This window comes from Hippichthys cyanospilos, chromosome 7 (assembly GCF_059441005.1).
Source record: "Hippichthys cyanospilos isolate Australia breed blue-spotted pipefish chromosome 7, RoL_Hcya_1.0, whole genome shotgun sequence".
Lineage (NCBI taxonomy): Eukaryota > Metazoa > Chordata > Actinopteri > Syngnathiformes > Syngnathidae > Hippichthys > Hippichthys cyanospilos.
Genome location: NC_142375.1, coordinates 12854484 through 12876054, shown reverse-complemented (window position 1 = coordinate 12876054; position 21571 = coordinate 12854484). Strand labels below are relative to the sequence as shown.

The window sequence follows — 21571 nt, the reverse complement described above, 5'->3', positions numbered from 1 at the left end:
GGTAACTTGACAAAATGAGCTAGCGACAAAAACTATCTCTATCAAGGAATTACAAACAAATGCTCGTAAAAGCAAGTATTTTAACGCATAATGGCCACCGCGAAGCCAAAATATATGAGGACTTATGGGAAAAAAATGCGAAAATTGACGGCATGGATTTTACCGAATGACCACAAGCAGGCTTTCGATACCTCCGTGTCGACCGACGATTCGTCGTTTGAACGCGCTATAGGCATTCGAACCAGGTAAACAAACATAAACAAGCACCCATCCACCCCATCTTTAATATAGGTTCAAGGGTTCTTCTTATTGGCTTCCCGAAGAGGTCTTTGTTGGCGATATCATTTATTATGTCTAACAAAGGTCAGTAATACAATATATGATAAAACCATAGCATTCGTGCAGAAAGGTAAAACGATAATGGGAACACGATTATCTCTTACCTCCAAAGAATTTGAACAAATGTGTTTTTTAAGTGGTACTCTTTCAGAAATATCGTATCCCAACAATTGCCAGTAATGATTGAAATATTCATGCTTACGTAAGGGTCATTAGCCTGAGAATTTCAGAAAACCTCCAAAATGCGTATATATATATATATATATATATATATATATATATATATATATATATATATATATATATATATATATATATATATATATTGTATGGTTACTACAGTAGTTTTGAAATGACTGCCTTCAGAGTTCAGCAATATCAGAGTTCCATAGACACTGTTAATGAACTGATCTGTCATGATGCAGGAAAGGAAAACCCATCTCAGTTGCAGCAGCAAGAGAGCACAAGAAGCGTCGTCGAGTTTTCAGTGAGAGCGAGGACAGTTTGTCATTTTCGAGTGAAAGTCAGAAAAATCCACTTCCCATCAATGCTGCTACTTCCAAGTAAGTCACTATAGGGAAAATTAACACCTATACTTATTATACATAATTTCAATAGCAGAAAATACTTGTAAATATTCACTCTTCTCAGGTATGAAACTTTTTTTTAAATACAAATGACAGTAAAATCCGGTGAGTAAAGTTATGAAAACACATGATCCTGAACGACTCTGCTTGAGAGCGAGTGAGAGATTAAATAATGTGCACTTTCAACTTAAAAAGTCCTGTTTTGAAAAAAAAAAAAAAAAAAAAAAAAAAAATATATATATATATATATATATATATATATATATATATATATATATATATATATATATATGCTCCATGGAAAAATTATAAATGCACAAATGTACAGTTACCAATATAAAATAAAATTGTTTTATGTATTATATATTTTTTTTAATTACCGATAACTGCCAACCAATCTGTCATTTGTGTTGTTTTTTTCTACTATTTCACACCTTGTTTAGTTTTTTCGTCGTGCTGCGTTACGACTTCCCGTCAGCGCTCAGTTGCCTGTAAACCCAAATCTCGAAATCAAAAGGCTGTTTTTTCCGACTCTTTGAAAGACTTGTAGGAAAGTGCAACTTTTTTTTTTAACCGATTCATTCAAGATAAAAAGAAAATAACTGTTTGATTCGTGAAATATTATGCTGTTAAAACATTTATAATGACATTTTGGTTATTGGTACAGTGATGAGACAGTCGTGAAGCTGTTCAAATGTCACTGTATAATGTTTTTTAGATCAAAGAAAGGTTCTTCAAAGGGACTGAAGAGTCAGCCGACAAAGAGGAAAGTAAAAGAGAACATCGCTGATGAGGACATTTTCAACTTGCCCCTCCTCTCATGCCCTCAGTCTGCTCCACGGGGCAAGACCACCAGGTCTATGCATCATCGATTAACACAATCAACTCCTGCCACACTTCATTTTGGTTGTCACATGGTCATACGAAGGAATTTTGGAGGGGTCGCGAATATTGACAATCTGCATACTTGACTTAAATTGAAAAGCATTTAGTACTTTGCAGATTTATTTTTTGCATTGCATGTCGTTGAAATGAATCCAGCTGATTAAATGGGATTTTTTTTATGCCTCATTTGGCCTCAAAAACCCATGTAGGTGTGCTTTTCAGAAAATTGCTGTGGATAGGTTCCATAGAAAAAACACCTCACATATGCTGAGCTTCACTGTATACTACTCAGAAACTACATAGTCCTAACTAATATCTTCTTTTGCACACGTTGACTGAATATTGAGAATTTTGGAGAAACTTTGAAGATGCTCGACATGAAACATCTGAAAAAGACACGTGATATAACAGAATTTGTGTGGTTTCTAGTTTTGTTTCTTTGCATGACATCCACAATATGACCTGGTTGAGTTTCAGTTTGTTTTTTTTTGTTTTTGGGCAAAATTGTTTCTCACCTGATTTTTCTTGATGCGTCAGCAGGAAGCGAGGGCCTGTCTCAGTCAATGCAACGGTCACAATAAGACAGAAGGAGCAGCCCAGTCGAATAACAGGCCAGAGTGATGAAGATTTGCCATTGTCTGCAAAAAGCCACAAAAGTCCACTTCAAGTCAATACTAGTTCCAAGTAAGTCCTATTGCTGTGCAAAGTGTATACTGTCCCAAAGTAACACAAGTAAATATTTCATATCAATTACTGAACTGAATTAATTGAGTATTGAATTGCTGCTTGTAACAGCCAAATTTCAAGAAGTTCCCCAAATTCACAAACGTCAAGCTCCCATCTAATGCTCCCATCTACTGGTCATAGTTAGTGTTAATGTTAGTGTTTTTATTTTATTTTATTTGTTCATTTTTTTACTTTCCCAGGTTGAAGAACAAACCAGTTAGCCAAATCTTTCTGTGTTCATTCCCTTAAAAAAAAAGACATCATTGACTATTGACAACCATGGCGCTCCTGATGCGGATTTCCCTTGACATTTTATGAAGCAATAGAATGAGAGAAATGATTTTCAACGATTGCATCCATCCCCTGTTGTATGCATTTTATACTTGAATAATTCTGCCATTTAGTACTGCCATTTCAATTCAGCTACCCAAGAGGCTGACATGATGTTGTTTGGCATATGTTACACTGAATCAACAGCAGCTGTATGAAAATCAGTTTCACTTTATAGACAGAGTGATCCAAGTGATCAATTTTGCAATGGATTGATTTAAGTATCTATCCCCACTCTACATGTTCATTCTCTTCTGCTAAATTTTCAAGTGTTGAAAAAGGTTTTCGGTTTTCTCTCCCTCCTGTTTTCCACAGTCTTCCTCAATTTTCATTGGGATGTTTTGTGACTTGTCGTCAGCGCCGCCCTGTCACCACTCAACTTAAAGTCTCAGAGGCAAAAGGGGATGTTCTCAATTCTTTGGAAGATTTTACTTCAGGAGGGGAAAGTCAAATCTGTCTTTCTAACAAGAAGAAAAGAGTTCCTCTGGTAATTCTAGATTCAAGTGTGGAGAATTCCACCAGCAGCCCGGATACCACCCACACACGAGACATGCTCTTAAATGATTTGTCAGATCACAGCCTTGACTCACGCCCCAGGAAGCCCATCTTTTGCTCTACACCTTCAGTTTGCCTGCTGAAAAAACGCCCTCTTATCGATTCGTTCTCTATCACTCATCAGTCCTTGAACCCCACATCCTTGTCAGTCAGCCCCATAGGTGCAAGTGCATGCCAAGAAGACCAGGACCCTCTAAGACAGCCACGTTCTTCACCACCCATAGTACTCCACTCTGACAAAAAACATCACTCAAGCCTCGGTAAAGCAGATGAACAATCATATCCTCCTCCTTTCCATGAAGGACATTCAAATGACCTTTTTATGGCCCCGAACAGCATGAACATAGGTCAAAACAGCAAGCTAAAGAACGACAGGGCGCCGAGAAGTCCACAACTGCTGACGGCAGTCAGTGAAAGAAACAGCAGTTTAATTTCTGCAGTGGAAGACTTGCTCTCACTGACTGAGGTTCTGAAGGAGAAATGTTTGGCCCAGCGCTGCACAGTAAGAATGAAGAGATTGGACAGTCAACTTTACAGTCAAAGCAACTACTCCTCCTGCCTTACTGATCTTAGCTTAACCCATGGAAGGCCAAGCGCCAAGAAACCTCCGATTTTCATTGATATGGTGTCACCAAAATGGCTAACGAGCAGTAAAGATGAAACTGGAACGCGGCCAGCCACCAGGAATGAGCTGGAGTCCGAAACTTCAGATATTCCGATCAGCCATATACTATCACAGTCTTTGTCCGCAGAAAGTGTATTGTCGACATCAGTTAACATTGAGTCCACCCAACAAACCGGCAGCAGCTTTGAGTTTTTCACTTGTGATCAATCAACAGCCAGCCTTGCCGTGCAGATGTCAGCAACAGAACATGATGCAGATGAGGGATTTCAAATAAAAAACTGCAAAGTTTGGCTTAAACGGTTGGACTTGGAGGAACTCTCCCAGAGATTGTCAGAAGGACGATCAAGAAACAACACTGTTGATACAGAGTCCAGGGCAGAAATCCCCTCAATGCCACTGATCAACAAATGTCTAACAAACAAACCGGCAGTACGAATACAGAGACTGAGTTTAACACAACATAAGGAGCTCCAGCAAAAAGGCTTAAAGTGTGAATCATCCACGAATAATTATGATTTTAACAATGAGGACACGACAAAAATGAGTTCTAATCATGATGAAAATATTGTATGCAAGGCTGTGGTAAAGGGCTCGTCTAGTTCTGACAGGGTTTTGGGCGTGGACAACAAAACCTCAAGAAAATTCTCAAAAGTTAACCGTCATGCCTCCGGTCAGGTTGGTAAGAAGACAATGAAGACAAAGAAGCTTTTAAAAGGCCGGCCCGGTATCACCCGGAAGGCATGTGTTAGTGGTTTGAGCGTGAGTCGCTGGAAAAACGACAGCAGATTACAAGGGGGGCACACTTTCAAGAGGAAGAGTGCAAGGACGGCTGCCGATTGCACCATCAATGATCTAATTTCGGCTCCACACAATGGATTGCAGGTGAGCATGACTTGATAACTACCACAACATGGTGCATTTTTTAAATTTCAGCCTGCATATCAGTCTTTCATGGTACAGTATCCGGTTGGTGCAGGGTTAGGGTTAGGGTTGCACTCTCGTTTAATATACAGTGGTTTACTTACGGAAAATCAGTCTGCTTTCATGAAAGACTACAGAAACTAAAAATATACTTACACTTTTAATTGAAATAAAAGCTGTAAACAACTACTACTTAATTAAAATAGCTGTAGATTAATTTGATAATTTATTGTTTATTGACTAATCGATTAATTTTGACAACTTTAAATTGAAACGATGTAAAGTATAATGGTACAGTTCAATAATTATTGGGATCAGTCAGGCCTCATTGGGAATAAATGTGGAGTTTTCGGTGATAATTGGTCCAAAAAGGTGCACGATGATATATACGAATAAAGTCTAAGAAGTAGAATAACATACATGTGAAGGCCTTAATACTTACAAAGGAGCAACAACCAACACCACAGCTTCATAGCGCAAGGCAAGAAGTAGCTCATCTGAATCATTTTTCATCCATCCTGATGTGCAGGGGTTTACGGAAGGCACAATGAATTTCTCCACTCCAGTGAAAACGTGTCCACTCAACCTGTCATCGCTGCTGGTCGACATCACGCCAAGCGCACAGCAATGGAATCGACTTAAATCTTCCTTCTCCATTCACCGCAAAGGTACAGCTCATATGTACCCATTAAACTCGAGCCATGTACTTGTTTTCATTTGTCTTCATCCAACTTTAAACTTTTCTCTTTAGTGCTACTCACGCCGAAGAGTTCTAAACGTCCAACAGAAAGTCAGGTATGAATAGATTTGTCGTTGTAGTTTGACACCACAGAGCCAATCCATTAAAACACAAAAAAAAAAAACCTTGTCAAACAACCATATGCAAATGTTACCTCCACAGCTGTACGACAAAGATTTGTCAGATGCAGAGAAGGTGTTCACTGAGTGCGGACAGCTGGGTCCGCTGCCCTGGGAGGAGTGCTTTTCCCCTCTTCAGATGAGACAATGTATCAAAATTGGGGAGGGTACTTTTGGTGAGGTTTTCTCCACCAGCAACTCCTCAGGAGAAACAGTTGCTCTTAAAGTACGTGTCTACATACGCATGATTGATTGTGTCACTGAATAATTTGCACTGTGCTAAATAACTTGGCAGCATTCAAATTTTGGAAAAGAAAGTGTTCAAATGAACCCTCAGGAGAGACTTTGTCCTACAGGTCATTCCATTGGAGGGCAGTGAAACGGTGAATGGGGAAGACCAGAAGACATTTGGAGAGATCCTTCATGAGATTATAATCTCAAAGTAGTTTAACTTTTTATTTGTGTCACACTCATATTTGTAATTATGATGTTGGCCTTCCATAGTGTTGTAGAAATGTTGAGCATCAGTTTTGCAAACCATATTGTTGCAGGGAACTGAGCAGCCTGAAAGAGAAGCCTCTTAATCAGACCAGTTGCTTCATTGGACTTAATAAGTAATTGCTCTCTCTGCTTCCTTTTGTCACCAACTCTCCCCGTCGTCCGGCACTTTGTTGATAATGGTTTATTTTTCTCATAGTCTCCACTGTGTCCGAGGCTGCTACCCTCCTGACTTCCTGAAGGCTTGGGACACCTTTGATAAGAACAAGGGCTCTGAGAATGACAGACCAGGTTTTTGTCATGAACACATTTAAGCCAACCATTTCTTTCACACATTAAGATATTTTTTTTCAATATGTTTTCCCTAGAAGAATGATTTTAGTGATCATTTTTTGACGATCACGATTCAAGTTTTCTTTGACGATCATAATTCAAGTTTTGGGTCTATCAGTTGATCCAGAACTTCAATCTGTAGATATGCACAGAATTGTCATGATCTTTCCCAGTCTGCTTTGCTAAACCTAATTACAAATAGAGATAGTTGGGATTTTTTTTTTAAACATTTATTAAATTTACCCCCGTTTCACAAAAAACAATATGTGGCCAAAGCTGTTTCCAATATCCATTACAAACTACTAGAATGGAACAGAAGCCTTTGTTATCTGATTAGGTTAACATAAGTGACCTGATGAATCATTTATTGTAGTGAGTAAAAAAAAAAAAAGTAATTTCATCCCATCATTCTTCTTAATATGTATGTCTGCTTTTATAGATGGATAAAAAGCCCACTGTTTTTATTTTATAGTTATTAATATTTAACGCATAAAGAGACCTTTTTTTGTGTTTGTGTGGTTTTTTTTTGAGTTGGAAATGAGTTAGTCGCTTGCGCTAACTTGTGTCGTATCGTACAATGACAGCGTAATTGATTAGCAGTTTCTTAGTATTCTTAATCTGCAATTCAATATGAGTTTTTTTTTTTATGGCAGTGTGCTGGTAGAGACATGATGCGATGGCAATAAAAATGCAAAGCGTCAAGCTAGCTGGTAGCAACCACTGCTGTGAAAACCAACTTCAAAACAAAAGTGTAGGCTATTGACTTCCATATATTATTTGGTGTGTATATTTTGAAGTTGACCTTTGCAGCATGCCATTCGCCTGTAATGTATGTTTGTCTCTTCCCTCTTCCTTGGCAGTTTGCATTTAAAGTAGTTAAACCAAAACCCACTGGAAGCGAATCTGTTATCAGTATTAGTTTTTTTGTTGTTGTTGTTGTTTTTTTTTTCCCTGAATCGTGGCACATGAAAATCTTCCTTTTTTATTTATTTTTTCCTGAATCGTGGCACATGAAAATCTTCCTTTTGTTCATCCTGTTTATCGCAGGGTAAAGTCCAGCACCACAAATGTAATAAGCTGTATTATAACCCATAACACACTTGTTTCATGTTGCTTCTTTTCTGTGTATTGTATAGATTTATTTGACAATGACCAGTTGTTCCTCATCCTGGAGTTCGAGTTTGGTGGTGTTGATCTAGAGAACAGCAATGGAACGGTATGCATATGCCTCTTGATTTGATGTTTTGTGATGTCAAGCAGCCATACACATTTTTCCCCTCAAAGTGGTACTGTTTCTATTAAATGTTTCCTGAGTTTTGGGGCACAATCGAAAATACCAGCAGTCTCAAACTTCCAACATCTCTTTGTGTCCTGAAGCTGTCGTCACTGGTTGTGGCAAAGAGTATTCTTCACCAAGTGACCGCCGCACTAGCTGTGGCTGAGCAGCAGCTGCACTTTGAACACAGGTACACTCTTTAATGCCTTGATAAAGCCCATCATTCGATCCTTCATTCAGTAAGCCCCTCCTGTCTGTCCATTTTTAAAGCTCATCTTAAAACACAAATACAATTCAATGGTTTTTCTTTTCGCATAAGACTCGCCTAAGGATTTTGCGCTAGAATTACACTTGTATTTACCGACTAGCGGGGATTTACCTTACAACAAAATCATTTGGACTCCTGTAAGGCATGCTGTTTAAATACATTCAATTTGTCATTTATTCCTTCGATTAATTTGCTGAAGGGACCTCCACTGGGGAAACGTGCTGGTCAAAACAACAAAGCAGAAGACTGCAAGCTTCTGCCTCAACGGAGCAGAACATTCTTTGGAAACTAAAGGGGTGCTTGTCCGTATTATTGACTACTCTCTGTCCAGACTGGAAATTGGTTAGTGGCGTTTCCCCCATTACCTATTGTATCGTCTCACCTTCTGAGTTTCTTCAATGACAGTGACTGCAATGAGCTCTGTTCCCTGCAGATGATCTGACGGTGTCCTGTGACATCTCAAATGATGAGGCGCTTTTCATGGGTCAGGGAGATTACCAATTTGACATCTACAGACTCATGAGAGAAGAAAATGGGTCAGTACCTTTTTTTGGAATTTTTTCTTTGACCTTTTTCTTGGCAATGTGTGTTGAGAGGTAGCGTTTTCGAGTATTTCATCAATGCCTTGTATAGTACACCATTATTCCCAAAGAACAAATGGGAACAGACAAATTAGGACAAATATATTGTATATCACAACAGAAGCAAGTCAAGCGAAATGGTGAACAGTGTTGCGAAACATCAAATAAAAAGGCCGGCACGCATTTATGTTGCAAAATATTGCATGAAAATGTATCCAGCGGTTTGATTAATGATTCACATTTTTTTGTTATTTCACTCATCTGACAAAACTTAACAAGTGGCAGTATTGTCCAATAGTGAACATTTCTTTAAAAAAAAAAAAAAATAATGCCACTCTTAGTTGAAGTTTACTATCAAAATAAACGTGAAGCAAAGAAAGTTACTCTTTATATGTTCAAAACTACCACATAGCCTTTCAGTCAGCTATCTTTAGGCAGATATGTTCTGGTGCATGAGTACCTTAAGCAATGAAATTAGCAGAAATGGTCCAGCTCCATCAAGTAGATATATAACAACACTCATTTATATATGTATTATCCTCTTCATGGAACAGCTAATATTTTGTTGGACTGATGATCTGAGAGAGGAGTTGATACATGAAAGTGTTCCTACTTGAGCTCGAGGCAATACTCATCTCGCTGCAGTTTAATTGGCTGCTGCATCCAGGCAGGACTATATAAAATTCGTGTGATATTCTGTGTCATACTCCCATTAAAAATAATTCAATTGTCTTTCTTGTGCTGCTCTAAGATAGCCAGGCGTGCACACTCAAAAACGCAGTGCAATAGCCATACAACTGTTATAGCATGTCGTAACAAACAATGTTTATTTTATTTCTATTTGATTATTTCATTACTGTATTGTTAATTAAGTACAGTATTTTCAAGTACTATTTTTTCCAAATTAAAATACGTATTAGAACTATTTTTATTCTTTTTTGGGGGGCGGCGATTGGCAGACTAATACCACTTTCAATAGCAATTTCATTTCAGTGGAAAATGGTAGAGGGAGTTTTTGAGATACCAGTGAGGTCACGGATTGAAGAAATCTCAAGGCACCCGTGTACTCTATTTTATGGTAGTGTTTCCCAACCTGTTTCCATTACACTCTCCTGAAATAATTATCCTCCAAACTTTTTCACAAATACATGTACCCATTAGGAAATCTGAGTCTGCTTAGTTATACTCAAAGTGATTCCCGTATTCTGTTGTATGAATGACAGCATTTTGATGCACAGGTTAATTGCACCTTCTGTGATCTAGTAGAAAGCATTTAAGTATTTATTCTGGCTGTCACAGGTAATATAACTTGGGCAGTTTTGATCTTGAAAAATGTCTGCGTAACATCACTGTGTTATTAAGACCCCCACTTGTCGATTTTTATTTTTTTGTTTGTTTTATCTATGGCAGTAACCACTGGAATAGCTACCATCCTCATTCCAACATCTTGTGGCTCCACTACTTGTGCTCCAAGCTGCTTTCCATGAAGTACCGTGGCACAGGAGGAAAAAGCATCAAAGGCACATGGAATGTTCTCACAAATTTTCAGGATAACATCCTGCAATACTCCTCTGCAACAGAAGCACTGCAAACATGTTCCATGTTTAAGTGACATGAGCAGCTAGTAAGTATATTTTCTGTTAGAAAACTGGTTGTCTTATATTTGCACTATTGCAAATTCAGAGTTAGCACATGTTGACTGAGATTGAGATCTATTTCAAAGCTGCCAGTCAATGACTGTTTAATAATGTTGGCATGAAAGGTAAATTTTCTTTTCAAGCAAAAGGACAAAATGTTTGGTATTTCAATTCTATCCATAACATGTTTCCACTATAAAGAATTACCTTAGAGTGTTCTGACTTTTTGTTGTTGAAATGTAACATTTAATAAACCAAGAATCTAATTCTTGAAGGACACTTTTACAATCCATATGAAAACTTTCTAAAGTACACAAAACAATATCCATTTATTTAATACAATCTGGAATATGACATTGCAGGAAAGGCATCCAAGTTATTGTGTGTGCGTGTGTGCGTGTGTGTGTGTGTATAAGTATGTACTGTGTATGCATGAGGGGTGTGTGAAATTTTAAGCATCAGAAAAACTTATGTTTCATAGATTTTTGCACATTTATTTCTCAACATAGTCATTTTTCAACGTTAAGGACTGAAAGCTATAGACTGAAAATGTCAAAAATTAAATAAGTAAATGTACTATTTAATAAAATGAATTCATTTAATGTTAACACAGGGTAACCAATCAGGTGTTAGGGGCCCGCCTATCAAACTTTGATGATGAATTCATGAAACTCGGCATCACAGAACCACGACATAATTAATCAAACATATATATATATATATATATATATATATATATATATATATATATATATATATATATATATATATATATATATATATATATATATATAGTGATTTAATTAACATATTTAATGACACATTTGATTAATGACACATATAATTGATTAATCAAACAATTAATTCATGTCATTTTTTCTTAACTATTTAATGGTAAATTTATTTATTGAATTTTGGCACTTTCATTTCTCTGTAGAAAACTACCGGCACTGTGTTGCGCTTCTATCCCAGTGAAGAGCTCTTTTGTGTGGGACATGCATTAATGCTTCTTATACACAATGCTTAAATCTTTTCAGACACCCCTTGTACATACAATTTAGGCTTGATCCATAAATAACCCCTTTATATTTTTGTGCAGACACACAATTTGTTTTTAACTGAAGAGTGCACGAAGAAGAGTTGAGTACAAAAACAAAATATTTATTCAATTAGTTCATTAAGACTATTGTACAATTTTGCATCAAAACAAGCTTCATTTTGGTATGGAAAGTGAGAAAAAGTGTGTGTTTGTGTGTGTGTATTTGTTGAATGCATCAAATGCCTCCTTAGCTGGAGAGATACTTGGTCGGCGACATCTCAAGATTTGCCTTCAGTAACCATGTGATTGTTTTGAAACAAGCTGCATTTAAAAAAAGGAAGACTTTCCCCCCAAATAATAGTAATTAAAAGAAGAAAAAAAAAAAAGATGGAGACATTTCCGTCTACAAAAACAAGATCCAGGAGGCCGAGAAGAGGTCAGGCATGTGTTTTGAGAAGCACTTTTTGGTTGAGCTTTGAGGCAATGTTGGAGATGGCCTTGCTGGTGATGAGCCCACGAGTCTGTTGTAAGAGCACTCCACCGATTTAATACCACTCAGCAAAAAGGACTCATATCAATGCAACGGAACTGAAGAAACATATATTTTCTTTAAAATCCATGCAACCTTATTTCACAGTACTACATTACCAACAGTGCGACTGCAGTGTCTTTTTGCATGGAGCTCTGAGCAGTCATCCGATGACATCGTCATTTCATCACATCGGCACTACAATACACTTGTTGTTTTTTCAACCCATTTTTCCTTGTCATTAACCATGTGAAAAAAATCGGTGGAGCTCCCATTTGAATGTGTATATGTGAGGAGAGCGCACGCACGTGCAGCAGAAGCGATGAATTGTTGAGAAAGTTGTGTTTGTGCTCAGAAGGAGAAGTATTTGGTGAACCACTCTTGTTTCAGCCCCTCCATGCCTCTCTGCTCCATATAAGGCCCCCTAAAAGCCACACACAAAATACATCGAATAATCAAATGTGACCTCACAGGGTTTAATTCATTCATTGATTTCAATGAGCATTTAAAATGAGAGATGTTTCATAATTCAATTTTCAGATATCAGACATACATCCTTGAGCATGAGGAGCGTCTGACAGCAGCTCGGGACAATCGGCTTCTTAACAGGGTTTTTTGTGTGTTTGTTTGTTTTTCAATAAGCGATTGGACAGAAACACGGCTCAGTGAGTCCTCCAAGGGCATAACTTGACTAATCGGTCTTATTCATTTCTTTAATACTTCATTAAATAATCTGGTTGGCCGAATTCAACCACCTCATCCAGCCTCGGGGCCCTATGTTTGACACTCCTGATTTAGCGGGAATCTATCCTAATTTATTGCACTGAGCATCACTTTCTCCTCTTTGAAGGGTGGTCCGCATTACTGGAGAAGTGTTTGCGCTGCGTTTCAGAGTCATGAACTGTACTGCATACTGTACACAATCTTGCCCAGTTTATTCATTGTACAGCTATAAAGAAAAAAAGCAATGTTTGAAATTTAGTACGTATTAAACGATTTTTGCTTGAATTTGCTTTTTGAATATGATCTGAATGAATAAGTTGCTTGCACAAAGGAGCAAAACATTTGAGATGATTTTTTTTACGGGCAAAATGGTGACAGCATTCAAGTTACCAATGGAGACAACGCAAAGTGACAATCTCAGTCTGGCTCTGAGCCAGGAAATGCAAGCTAGAATTTAATAAATTAAGATCAGTAAAATTTTGCTTTTTTTTACATGAAATTCAAACTTGGATGGGTTAGCCATGGGTCCCAAGATTGCTAGTTTTGTTAAAGAGAGAAGTAAGAAGATGATTTATACGGAAACGAAGCTGGAGATGATCAAGAAATACAAAGCTAGCCTAGCCTAGGCTACCCTTACTAGGGAATATGGGCATAACAAGCGCCACTCAAAGGTAAATAAATCCTTTCTATATTTTTTATTCATGAAGTTTTCTGATTGTATACATATATATTTTATATACATAGCACTTACTATACTATTTTGGTACCAATTTTTTAATATGTTTGACCAATTTTGATGTTTTCACCGGGGGGTTCTAAACACATTAGCTATTTAATATATTTGGATTGCCCGCCATACGGAGAATTCGCCTTTCGAGCCCAACCACGGAATGGATTAATCTCGTAACACTGGGACCCACTGTACTTTCAAAGTGAAATCAAAACCACAGTATTCATTAGCTTGTCTAAGGTGTCTTGCAATCTGTGTCAGCAATAAGGTAAACTGGTTTTAAGCCACTGGTTCCACTGACAGTATCTACTCTGCTCTTCACTACTGTGCTCTACACCAAAGGACATTGCGCCTTCACTACCTGGGAGTCCCTCCTCACCTAGCTAGTGGCGTCATGTTAACGGAATGCAACGAGCGTACACTGCACACAGTAATAAGATTTGTACATCAAACTTCTGCTTGTAAAGTCTGATGCGGTCCCAGCCACCCTACAACATTAACTCAATTTGTCTCAATGGCAGCTTTAATCTTGAAAAATCATGTTTATCCACTCATATCTCAAATTGTAAGTAATGGGTGTAATAAAACGGGATTGTACTATGTACATTCGTTTTACAGTCAGATGTCCACCCATCCATCCATTAGCTACCACTTTATCGGAGGTCGGGTTGCAGGGGCAGCAGCTTGAGCAGGCCACTTTGTCCATCTCCTCCGGGGGAATCCGCAGGCCAGCCGAGAGACATAGTCTTCCCAGCGTGACCTGTGTCGGGGGCGTCTTTCTGGTGGGTTATGCCCAGAACACCTCACGGAAAGGCTTCAACCTAAACAGATGCCCGGACCACCTCAACTGGCTCCTCCCAACGCGGAGGAGCAGCGGTTTGACACTGATCCCCATCCGGATGACTTAACTTCTCACCCTGTCTCAAAAGGAGAGCCCGGACACCCTGCGGAGGAAACTCAGTTCGGCCACTTGTATATGGGATCTCGTTCTCACGGTCCACAGCTCGTGACCATAGGTGAAGGCAGGAACCTTTCGGCCAAGCTCTCTGTTTACTGGCAGCCAAGTGAACGCTGCACCAATCTGCCTGTCCATGTCCCATTCTGTTATGTACTTAAACTCCTCCCTAATGGGGCAATACCTCATCCCTGACCCGGTCAGTCAGATGTCCGTGTTGAAAATGAGATTTGTCACCCTTGTATTAGGTGTTATATCTGTGTTTCATTCATTAACAATACATTGCAAACAAGCGTGCATTTATCCCTCTCCTACAGTGTATCACTTTTTCTATAATACCCTATTCAGCTGTTTAAGTGATCAAAGGTGCACATTATTGCTTTTCGTACTCACTCAAGTAAATGTTTGACCTATTTTTGCATCCTCTAGTGTCTTTTTTTAGCGCGGAAGATTACAGGGCTGCTATTTCTTCCTAAGTGAACCAACTACAGTGAGTCACTGTCACTGCATAAAGGTCCGCAACAAAGCCGACTGCTAGAAAGGTAGGTTATAAATAATGCAGTTTAATAGCACAATTCCAAATGTTATATTGGGAAACGAGTTTGACGCGCCGGGAAAAAAAAGTCACTGATGCTGTTGGATGACTTCACAACAATATTTTTAAACCGTTTTAAAATCCTACCTGATAGACTGTGACTGCAGGTACGCATATGGCTCCTGACAGGAGGGCGACACATAGCGAATGCCTGTCTGCGGCGAGGGGCAGACTGGCAGCGGCGCGGTTGGCGCCGGCGTGGGGGGGATGCAGGAAGTTCTGGTTCTGGGGGAGCGAGGAAGGGGTGGCGGGGAATGTTGGCTTAGGGAGAGGGAGGTGTGTTTGTGTGGAAGAGACGAGGTGGAGTAGTGGGGAGACGTGTGAGGGTGGGAGGTAGACTGATGGGGCAGCGTGGAGGAGAAGGACGATGATGAGTAGGGAGGGAGGCGATCGTAAGCACCGGAGCAGGAGATGCTGCTTCCACGAGGGGAAGATTCCACGTGCTTCCTCTGTGGACATGAACAAATTATCTCTCAATTCTATTTCACGAAGTACATCATATCACACGTTTTTTATACAGCACACTCCCTCTGAGCTCCTAGAGGGGGATCAGCACATAAAATGCTTTTACATTTAAGTTTTGAACAGTACTACATTAATTTCCACACACTGAGGCCCAGATTGGACACGTTACTGCCTGTGCACCACTGGTTTGAGTTGAAAATTCCCTTCTGACAGGAAGGAGTACTTGTGATGAACTCATTATGCACAGGGCACACACTTGCACGTATACCCACCCTCATGGTTGGCGTGGTGCTCCCGGGGCGAGGCTTGTTCTCGCGGAGCCTGAGGCCGCTGTTGTCCCCAACAACAGGGGGGTGTAGCTGCAGCTGATGCCGTTCTTCCTGGAGGAAGGGAAGGAGAATGAAGAAAGCTGGAAATTTAATTTATTTGCTTGCTTGTCTCATACCAGAAGACATTTTTCAATTGTAATTTGGCATCTAGAGTAACAAAAAGACAATACTGTATATATTTGCAAATACGAATTTGCCTACTGATTATGATTAGTAAAGAATGGGGCTGGGTTTAAATGATCTATTTGAATCGATATTCCTATTCTCTGTGAACAATGGTAATACCATTTTTTTGTGGCTCACGCGAAATAGGTCTAGGGCTGAATCTAATAAAAGTAATTGGAGTACCTCGGTTCAAGAAAATTTGTTTTTTCGTTCCCTGGATACCCAATTATTTGTAACATGTCAGACAAAAAAATATTTAAACCAAATGAAACCAATTGATATAATTCTGCGACATTAAGACTGAAAACAGACCGACAAGGCATTCAAATACTTCAAAATAAACCTTAATTCAAAAAAATATGGACACGATTGGTTTGATTTTATTTTGAAGTATTTCCTGGAGGAGTGTCACGATGTAACAGCTTGACGAGTGCATGCAACTCAACTGCCAATTCAGGATGCAAACAAATGACAACAAATTGACATACGCTAACTGTTGCCATTGTTTACCACTTCTTGTTGCACTCCTGCTATACAGTCATTTTTGGTATTGCCTGACCTAGCATATTATATTGGCTGATAATACACAGCCAGGTATCGGAATCTGCATCGGGGCTAAAAAAGGATTGGAACAACACTAGCTAAAATGTATTGTTGCTAAACCTGTGCATGTCAGCGATAATACCTCAGACCACCACAAAGTGACCCTCATCTCTTCTCGGGAGCTTTTGTGACCCAAGCAATCTCCCGATATATGAGAATCATATGAGACTGATTAACTCACAAAATATCAGTATCTATTGCATGCTTGTTAGGTCAACAAAGTGCATGTGTTTATTGATGTGATGATCTGTTCGGAATCTCACGCTCTGACGCCATGTGGGACAAAGACACAACATACCCAGCAGAATAAAACCTGTAGTTGCCACTGGAGTGCATCTGTGTGTGTATGTGTGCGTTCTTATACCACTAATCGTTTAATGAGCTGGTCACGTTCCGTCAGCCTCTCCTGAAGTTTATCCAATTGGATGTCGTCACATCGTGGTTCTCTCCTCCGGCATCGCTCCTCCCGCTCACGCAACCTGGAGCAACAATAGCCACATAATCTATCTTCTTAATACAGTAACTATCATCACGTTGTCCTGGACATATAACGTGTGTCACTTACTCGTTCTCCAGAGCGACAATGCGAGCCTGCAGCTGCATCTGAGCGCTGCTGTACTCGGACACCAGATTCTGAATCTCCCTCCTGTGCTCCTTCCTGATTTCCTCCAGCTCTTTTTTACTCCTCTCGTCCTCCTCCGGTTTCTTCTTTTTCTCCCGCTCCCCTTGCTCCTCCTTGTCATCATCCTCCTTTCTCTCCTCCCACAGTTTCTGGGACTCTTCCAGCTTCTCCATCTCCACCCTCAGTTTCTCCACCTCCTCCTTCAAGCGTAGTGCTTCGTCTTCCAGATGGGCATCACGGCTTTTTTGCAAATCGATGCTCTCTACGTCTTTTGCTTCCATCTTGGGGTTCACCTGAATCGACCTGTGAGGAGAGAAATAGCTTTGTAGATTTCTTCTGCATTCAAATAAAATTAACACTAGATAGGCCATATATATATTCAGTGATGCCTCGTTTTTCACGGTTAATTGGGACTGGAACGTTATACAGTAACTGACCCAGGACAGAGGCGCAAAGACGTTCACTGGTCTGTTGGAAATCTCTTATCTAGATTTCTTTTATAATAAAATGGTATTTCAAGTGTAAACTCTCATTTTTATGATGTTTGATTATGTACAGATGAGCCTTTAATTTGACTTCTGGGCGCCACTATGACCACGGCTTCCGAGGATGTATCAGGTTTAATAATTTAAGATTTAAGTAAATATGTGTACTGCGGTAGTTCCACGTCCGTGGCAAGTGCATGTATAGTTACCTCGTCTGTCTGGCATGCAGAAAACCGTCATATCACGTCTCTCCAGAATATAGCATATATATATAGGGGAACTTGTTGATGAGCTAATTGTTTAAATCAGGTGTGTTAGGGAAAGAAAACTGTAAAACATGCGGAACACTGGCCCTCGAGGGCCGGAGTTGCACACACCTGCAATACACAAACCCAGGATTATTTTGCTTCTGAGTTTTGAGTTTTTGACGAAATTGTAAAATTTCGACAGAGATGTCCATTTTGGGACAGGTCTCGAATTTTATTTCCAAGAAGCCAAAGGTTTCGGATCGTAAACAAAGTGCATGAAAATATCCTAGTCCCTGTCAAGGCAAATACAGAAAGAGAGCTGCGCTCACATATAGACAACATTGAGGTAATGAATCTAACATGCAGGTTTTTAGGACGTACAAACATTTCTACCGCGTTGCCTCTAACTAAATAAATATTTCTTTTTACTTACTTCTCCTGTAATTGCTTCTTGAGTGTGGCATTCTCCCTCTGCAGCTCTAACATGGCGCAGCGACTCTCATCAAGCTGCCGCTCAAACACCTGGTTCTGGTTTTGCTGCTTCAAGTCCTAAAAGCACAAAACACACTTGCACACTTAGAGTACAGTATTTAGGTCAATAAAAACGGGGCAAGAGATTTAAATGAAAGTGTGTTACCTGCTGCAGCGCCATCATCTGTGTGTGAGCTTGCAGTTGAGCCTGAAGGTCTTCAATCTGCTGCATGTGTCTCTGGGTCATCTGTCTGCTCCACTCTGTGTGTTGCTGGGTCAACTCCGCACGCTGCTTATCTGACATCACGCGCACGCACACATGCCCAAGAAAAAAGATCTACTCAGCCCATTGTCACAGGTAGCCTTCTGCTTGTTGCCATGGTGAAATGTATCCATGGCAATAAGAACTTCACAGTTGAATATGTAATTTCAAATCACTGCCTGTCTATGTGTGTGCACGTGCTTGTTTGTCCATTCATCCGAAGGCGTTGCTAGCTCGTGTGTAAATGCACAATCCATGTGCCAATGTGCATATTACCTAACTCCAGGTGGTGCATGGTCTGTAGACGGTTCCTCTCGGACAGAACATCTTCTTTGGCTTGCCTCTCCAATGCTTGCAGCTGTGCGGCGTGACTGTGTCTCTCCTCAGCTAAGCACTGGCTTTGTGGCTCCTCCAAAACACAAATGACCGAGGTGAGCTTTTCGCTGTCTTGACTTAAAAAAAAAAAAAAAGGTTGATAGCTTTATAGAGATGAGGGATGCACCGAATTTTCAGCCACTCAAAATCTTCGGTCGAAAACAGCAAAAATGCCATTTTGGTTTTCAGCTGAGAGTCAAAACTGAAGCAATCCATCTCAAAAGGCAAAAATGCATCCAGACGCTTTGTCTAAATTTCACATATACGCATTTCAGCGGGCAAGAAAAGAGCACTGCTGAGTTTTCCATGTCTTTCCCGGGACTACGGGAGAGCCACCCCCCCAAAAAAAGACCGTGCTGTGAAGGCCATTGTCAAAATAAACACAGCAAGTAATACAGCAATGCAATAGACGTAGGCAGCTCTTATTTTGAAGTTTGTAACTGTGTTAGCAGAGTGGTTAAGTCCTCCATTTTTATTGCTGTCACATTACAGAGCTACAAACAAACATAACATTTAAAAAAAAAAGTCCTATAGCTGATTATGGACTCTTAAAAACCACTTAGGTACGATAATGCTCAAGTCTCCACCGTTAGCGCTAGCTGCTAGTTAAGTTGGCACTGCACGTGGTACATTCAAATTTAGTGATGCATTTCAAAGTCAAACATAAAAAAAAGTCTGTCAATCCATTAAACGTTGAAAGCTGTAGATGTCTAAACAAGGGAGGCTTCCTATCAGTCTATAAATGTTGACATATATTTAGACGAATGATTGGGGTGAAATCACTGATATTTCACTTAATTCCAATCAATGGTCCATCTAATCACTTTTGCTTACCATACCTATTCAAACAACTAGGCTTCTGTCCTCCAGTCTAGGGGTCGGTATGTCATTTAATCAAAATAAAGAATAAACCTGCCTGGTATATATTCTGTATTTGTTATGGGAGTTACCTAAAAAAAAAAAAACTGGGGCACATTAAAATTAGAATAATGTTCAGAGCCATTGAATATTGTTTTATTTTATTTTTATGAATGTATAGACCTGCTTGTGCTGTTAAGTTCATTTCTGAGGTTGATTGGCGCCACAAAGGCTATATGAGAACGTTTTTTTATTTCTTTATTTATTTCGGTGTTTCGGTTTTCAGTTTTGAGCAAACATTTTCATTACAGTCCAAACCCTAGTGTAGAGATTACGATGGTTTATGATACTGTGTGAAACTACCTGCAGCAGCTCCCTCAGTTTCTTGTTAATCTCCTTGGTCTCCTGGACCTCCTTCCGCAGCTTGTCAAGCTCCAGTTTGCCGTGGGAATCTTCTTCAGGCCCCTTCTTCTCTTTCTGTGTTGGCAAGAAAAATGAGGATCCAAACAATGAAACATGAGAGCTTGACATTTGCAGGAACTTAAAAATAGCAAATATGTAGTTGGTCACTCATTTTCATTTTCAGTGACAACACATGGAGGCTATTCCATTTATGCAATCTGCATTATGTGGCTCGTGAACACTGGTGGCGGTTTGTGTGCAAGGAGCAATGAAGAGAGCAGACTCAAAGCCCAATTAGAGTCAACGTTAGAGGACATTTGGCTGCTGCGCGCTCAATATCCACCCCCTGAATGAGGCCAATGGTAAAAAGCATAGGGGCCGCAGCGGTGTTTGGGGACTCACTTGCAGCTCATCCAGCTGACTCTGCAGCTCAGCGATCTGAGTGTGAAACTCCTGCTCTTGGTTCTGCCACCTCTGTTCGCTCTCGGCCACGGCGGCGTTCATCTCGATCCGGAACTCTGCCCTTAGGCGATCCTCGCACTCAGCCCTGGATGGAGTGTGGAGACACGGGTAAGTCAGTGCAAAGAATACAGGTAATACTTTCAAACTGACAGCCAAGAGTAACGTTTGCTAGTCTGGGAGGATTGCATTGTTTTTCCTGCAGAGGAATTACGCTCACCGGCCACTTCATCCGGCTAGACTTTATTCATAGAGCACTTGAAGAGTAATCACATCTGTAACAAAGCACTGCACATATGAAGCTTTAGAATGTTGGCATCTGAAAAATAATTTTCAAGGTAAATGTGAGCTGAAAAGTGAGCTGAGCATCTAACATTTTTATTGGCAGTGTCGTGAATCTGTTTTGTTGACAACGTCATTGCGATGGACTTTTTCTGTGGAATTTTAGTATTGAATATTTTGGTAAATCAGAATTTTGGGCATGTGATTTGAATGAGGTTAGTATTCGGATCGGATTTTTTTGTTCAAAGTATGTTTTTTTCTGTGAGTATTGTATTGGTGAAAATTGAATTTTTGTTCAGTGTGAATTTTTAGCAAAGTTGAAAATGAGGGAATTTTAGTGATCAACATTGTATTTTATTAAATCTCTGATTACATAGATTGAGAAAACTAATAGCCTCCATTTCATTCATTTTTTGAAGCTGTTGAAGAACAAGGTCAGATGACAAAAATTGACAAAAAGGAATAAAAGATAGGAACACACAAACACTTTTGTCAAAGAAAAGGAAACGTTTCCTGGCATTGTACCCATCCGTTTATGTGTCCATTTTACTCTTT

General features: G+C 39.6%; 2 protein-coding genes across 4 annotated transcripts in view; one reads left to right on the top strand and one right to left on the bottom strand.

Annotated features, from left to right (window-relative positions):
- On the top strand, positions 1-13298 carry haspin (histone H3 associated protein kinase). 3 transcript variants are annotated; one of them, XM_088420044.1, is made up of 17 exons: positions 1-245; positions 765-902; positions 1645-1782; positions 2349-2495; positions 3183-4929; positions 5498-5636; positions 5720-5763; positions 5870-6052; positions 6183-6268; positions 6378-6440; positions 6524-6615; positions 7794-7873; positions 8035-8123; positions 8401-8543; positions 8635-8737; positions 10193-10406; positions 13230-13298. In XM_088420044.1, the coding sequence occupies exons 1-16, from the start codon at positions 91-93 to the stop codon at positions 10392-10394; spliced, it is 3549 nt and encodes a 1182-aa protein (XP_088276170.1). In that variant the 5' UTR covers positions 1-90; the 3' UTR covers positions 10395-10406; positions 13230-13298. The 3 variants fall into 3 exon arrangements, with proteins under 3 accessions (XP_088276170.1, XP_088276172.1, XP_088276169.1); XM_088420046.1 differs by lacking the exon at positions 13230-13298 and having other exon boundaries at positions 2352-2495; positions 10193-10698; XM_088420043.1 differs by lacking the exon at positions 13230-13298 and having other exon boundaries at positions 10193-10698.
- fam184b (family with sequence similarity 184 member B) overlaps positions 11560-21571 on the bottom strand; it is a 23828-nt gene continuing 13816 nt past the window's right edge. Inside the window, exons 9-18 of the mRNA XM_088420042.1 lie at positions 20678-20822; positions 20237-20350; positions 18917-19049; positions 18545-18675; positions 18341-18456; positions 17118-17477; positions 16917-17031; positions 15728-15835; positions 15078-15439; positions 11560-12411 (exon numbers count right to left, since the gene is read on the bottom strand). Coding sequence (XP_088276168.1) covers positions 12339-12411; positions 15078-15439; positions 15728-15835; positions 16917-17031; positions 17118-17477; positions 18341-18456; positions 18545-18675; positions 18917-19049; positions 20237-20350; positions 20678-20822 — 1657 coding nt within the window. The 3' untranslated portion in view covers positions 11560-12338. The remainder of the gene's footprint in view (positions 12412-15077; positions 15440-15727; positions 15836-16916; positions 17032-17117; positions 17478-18340; positions 18457-18544; positions 18676-18916; positions 19050-20236; positions 20351-20677; positions 20823-21571) is intronic.

What these genes read in the sequence shown, in the direction of transcription:
- haspin (XM_088420044.1), top strand. Translation starts at nt 91, where the DNA reads ATGGCCACCGCGAAGCCAAAATATATGAGGACTTATGGGAAAAAAATG. An exon ending in GAGAAACAGTTGCTCTTAAA is followed by an intron (nt 6,053 to 6,182) that starts GTACGTGTCTAC and finishes TTTGTCCTACAG; the next exon opens with GTCATTCCATTGGAGGGCAG. An exon ending in CAGCTGCACTTTGAACACAG is followed by an intron (nt 8,124 to 8,400) that starts GTACACTCTTTA and finishes AATTTGCTGAAG; the next exon opens with GGACCTCCACTGGGGAAACG.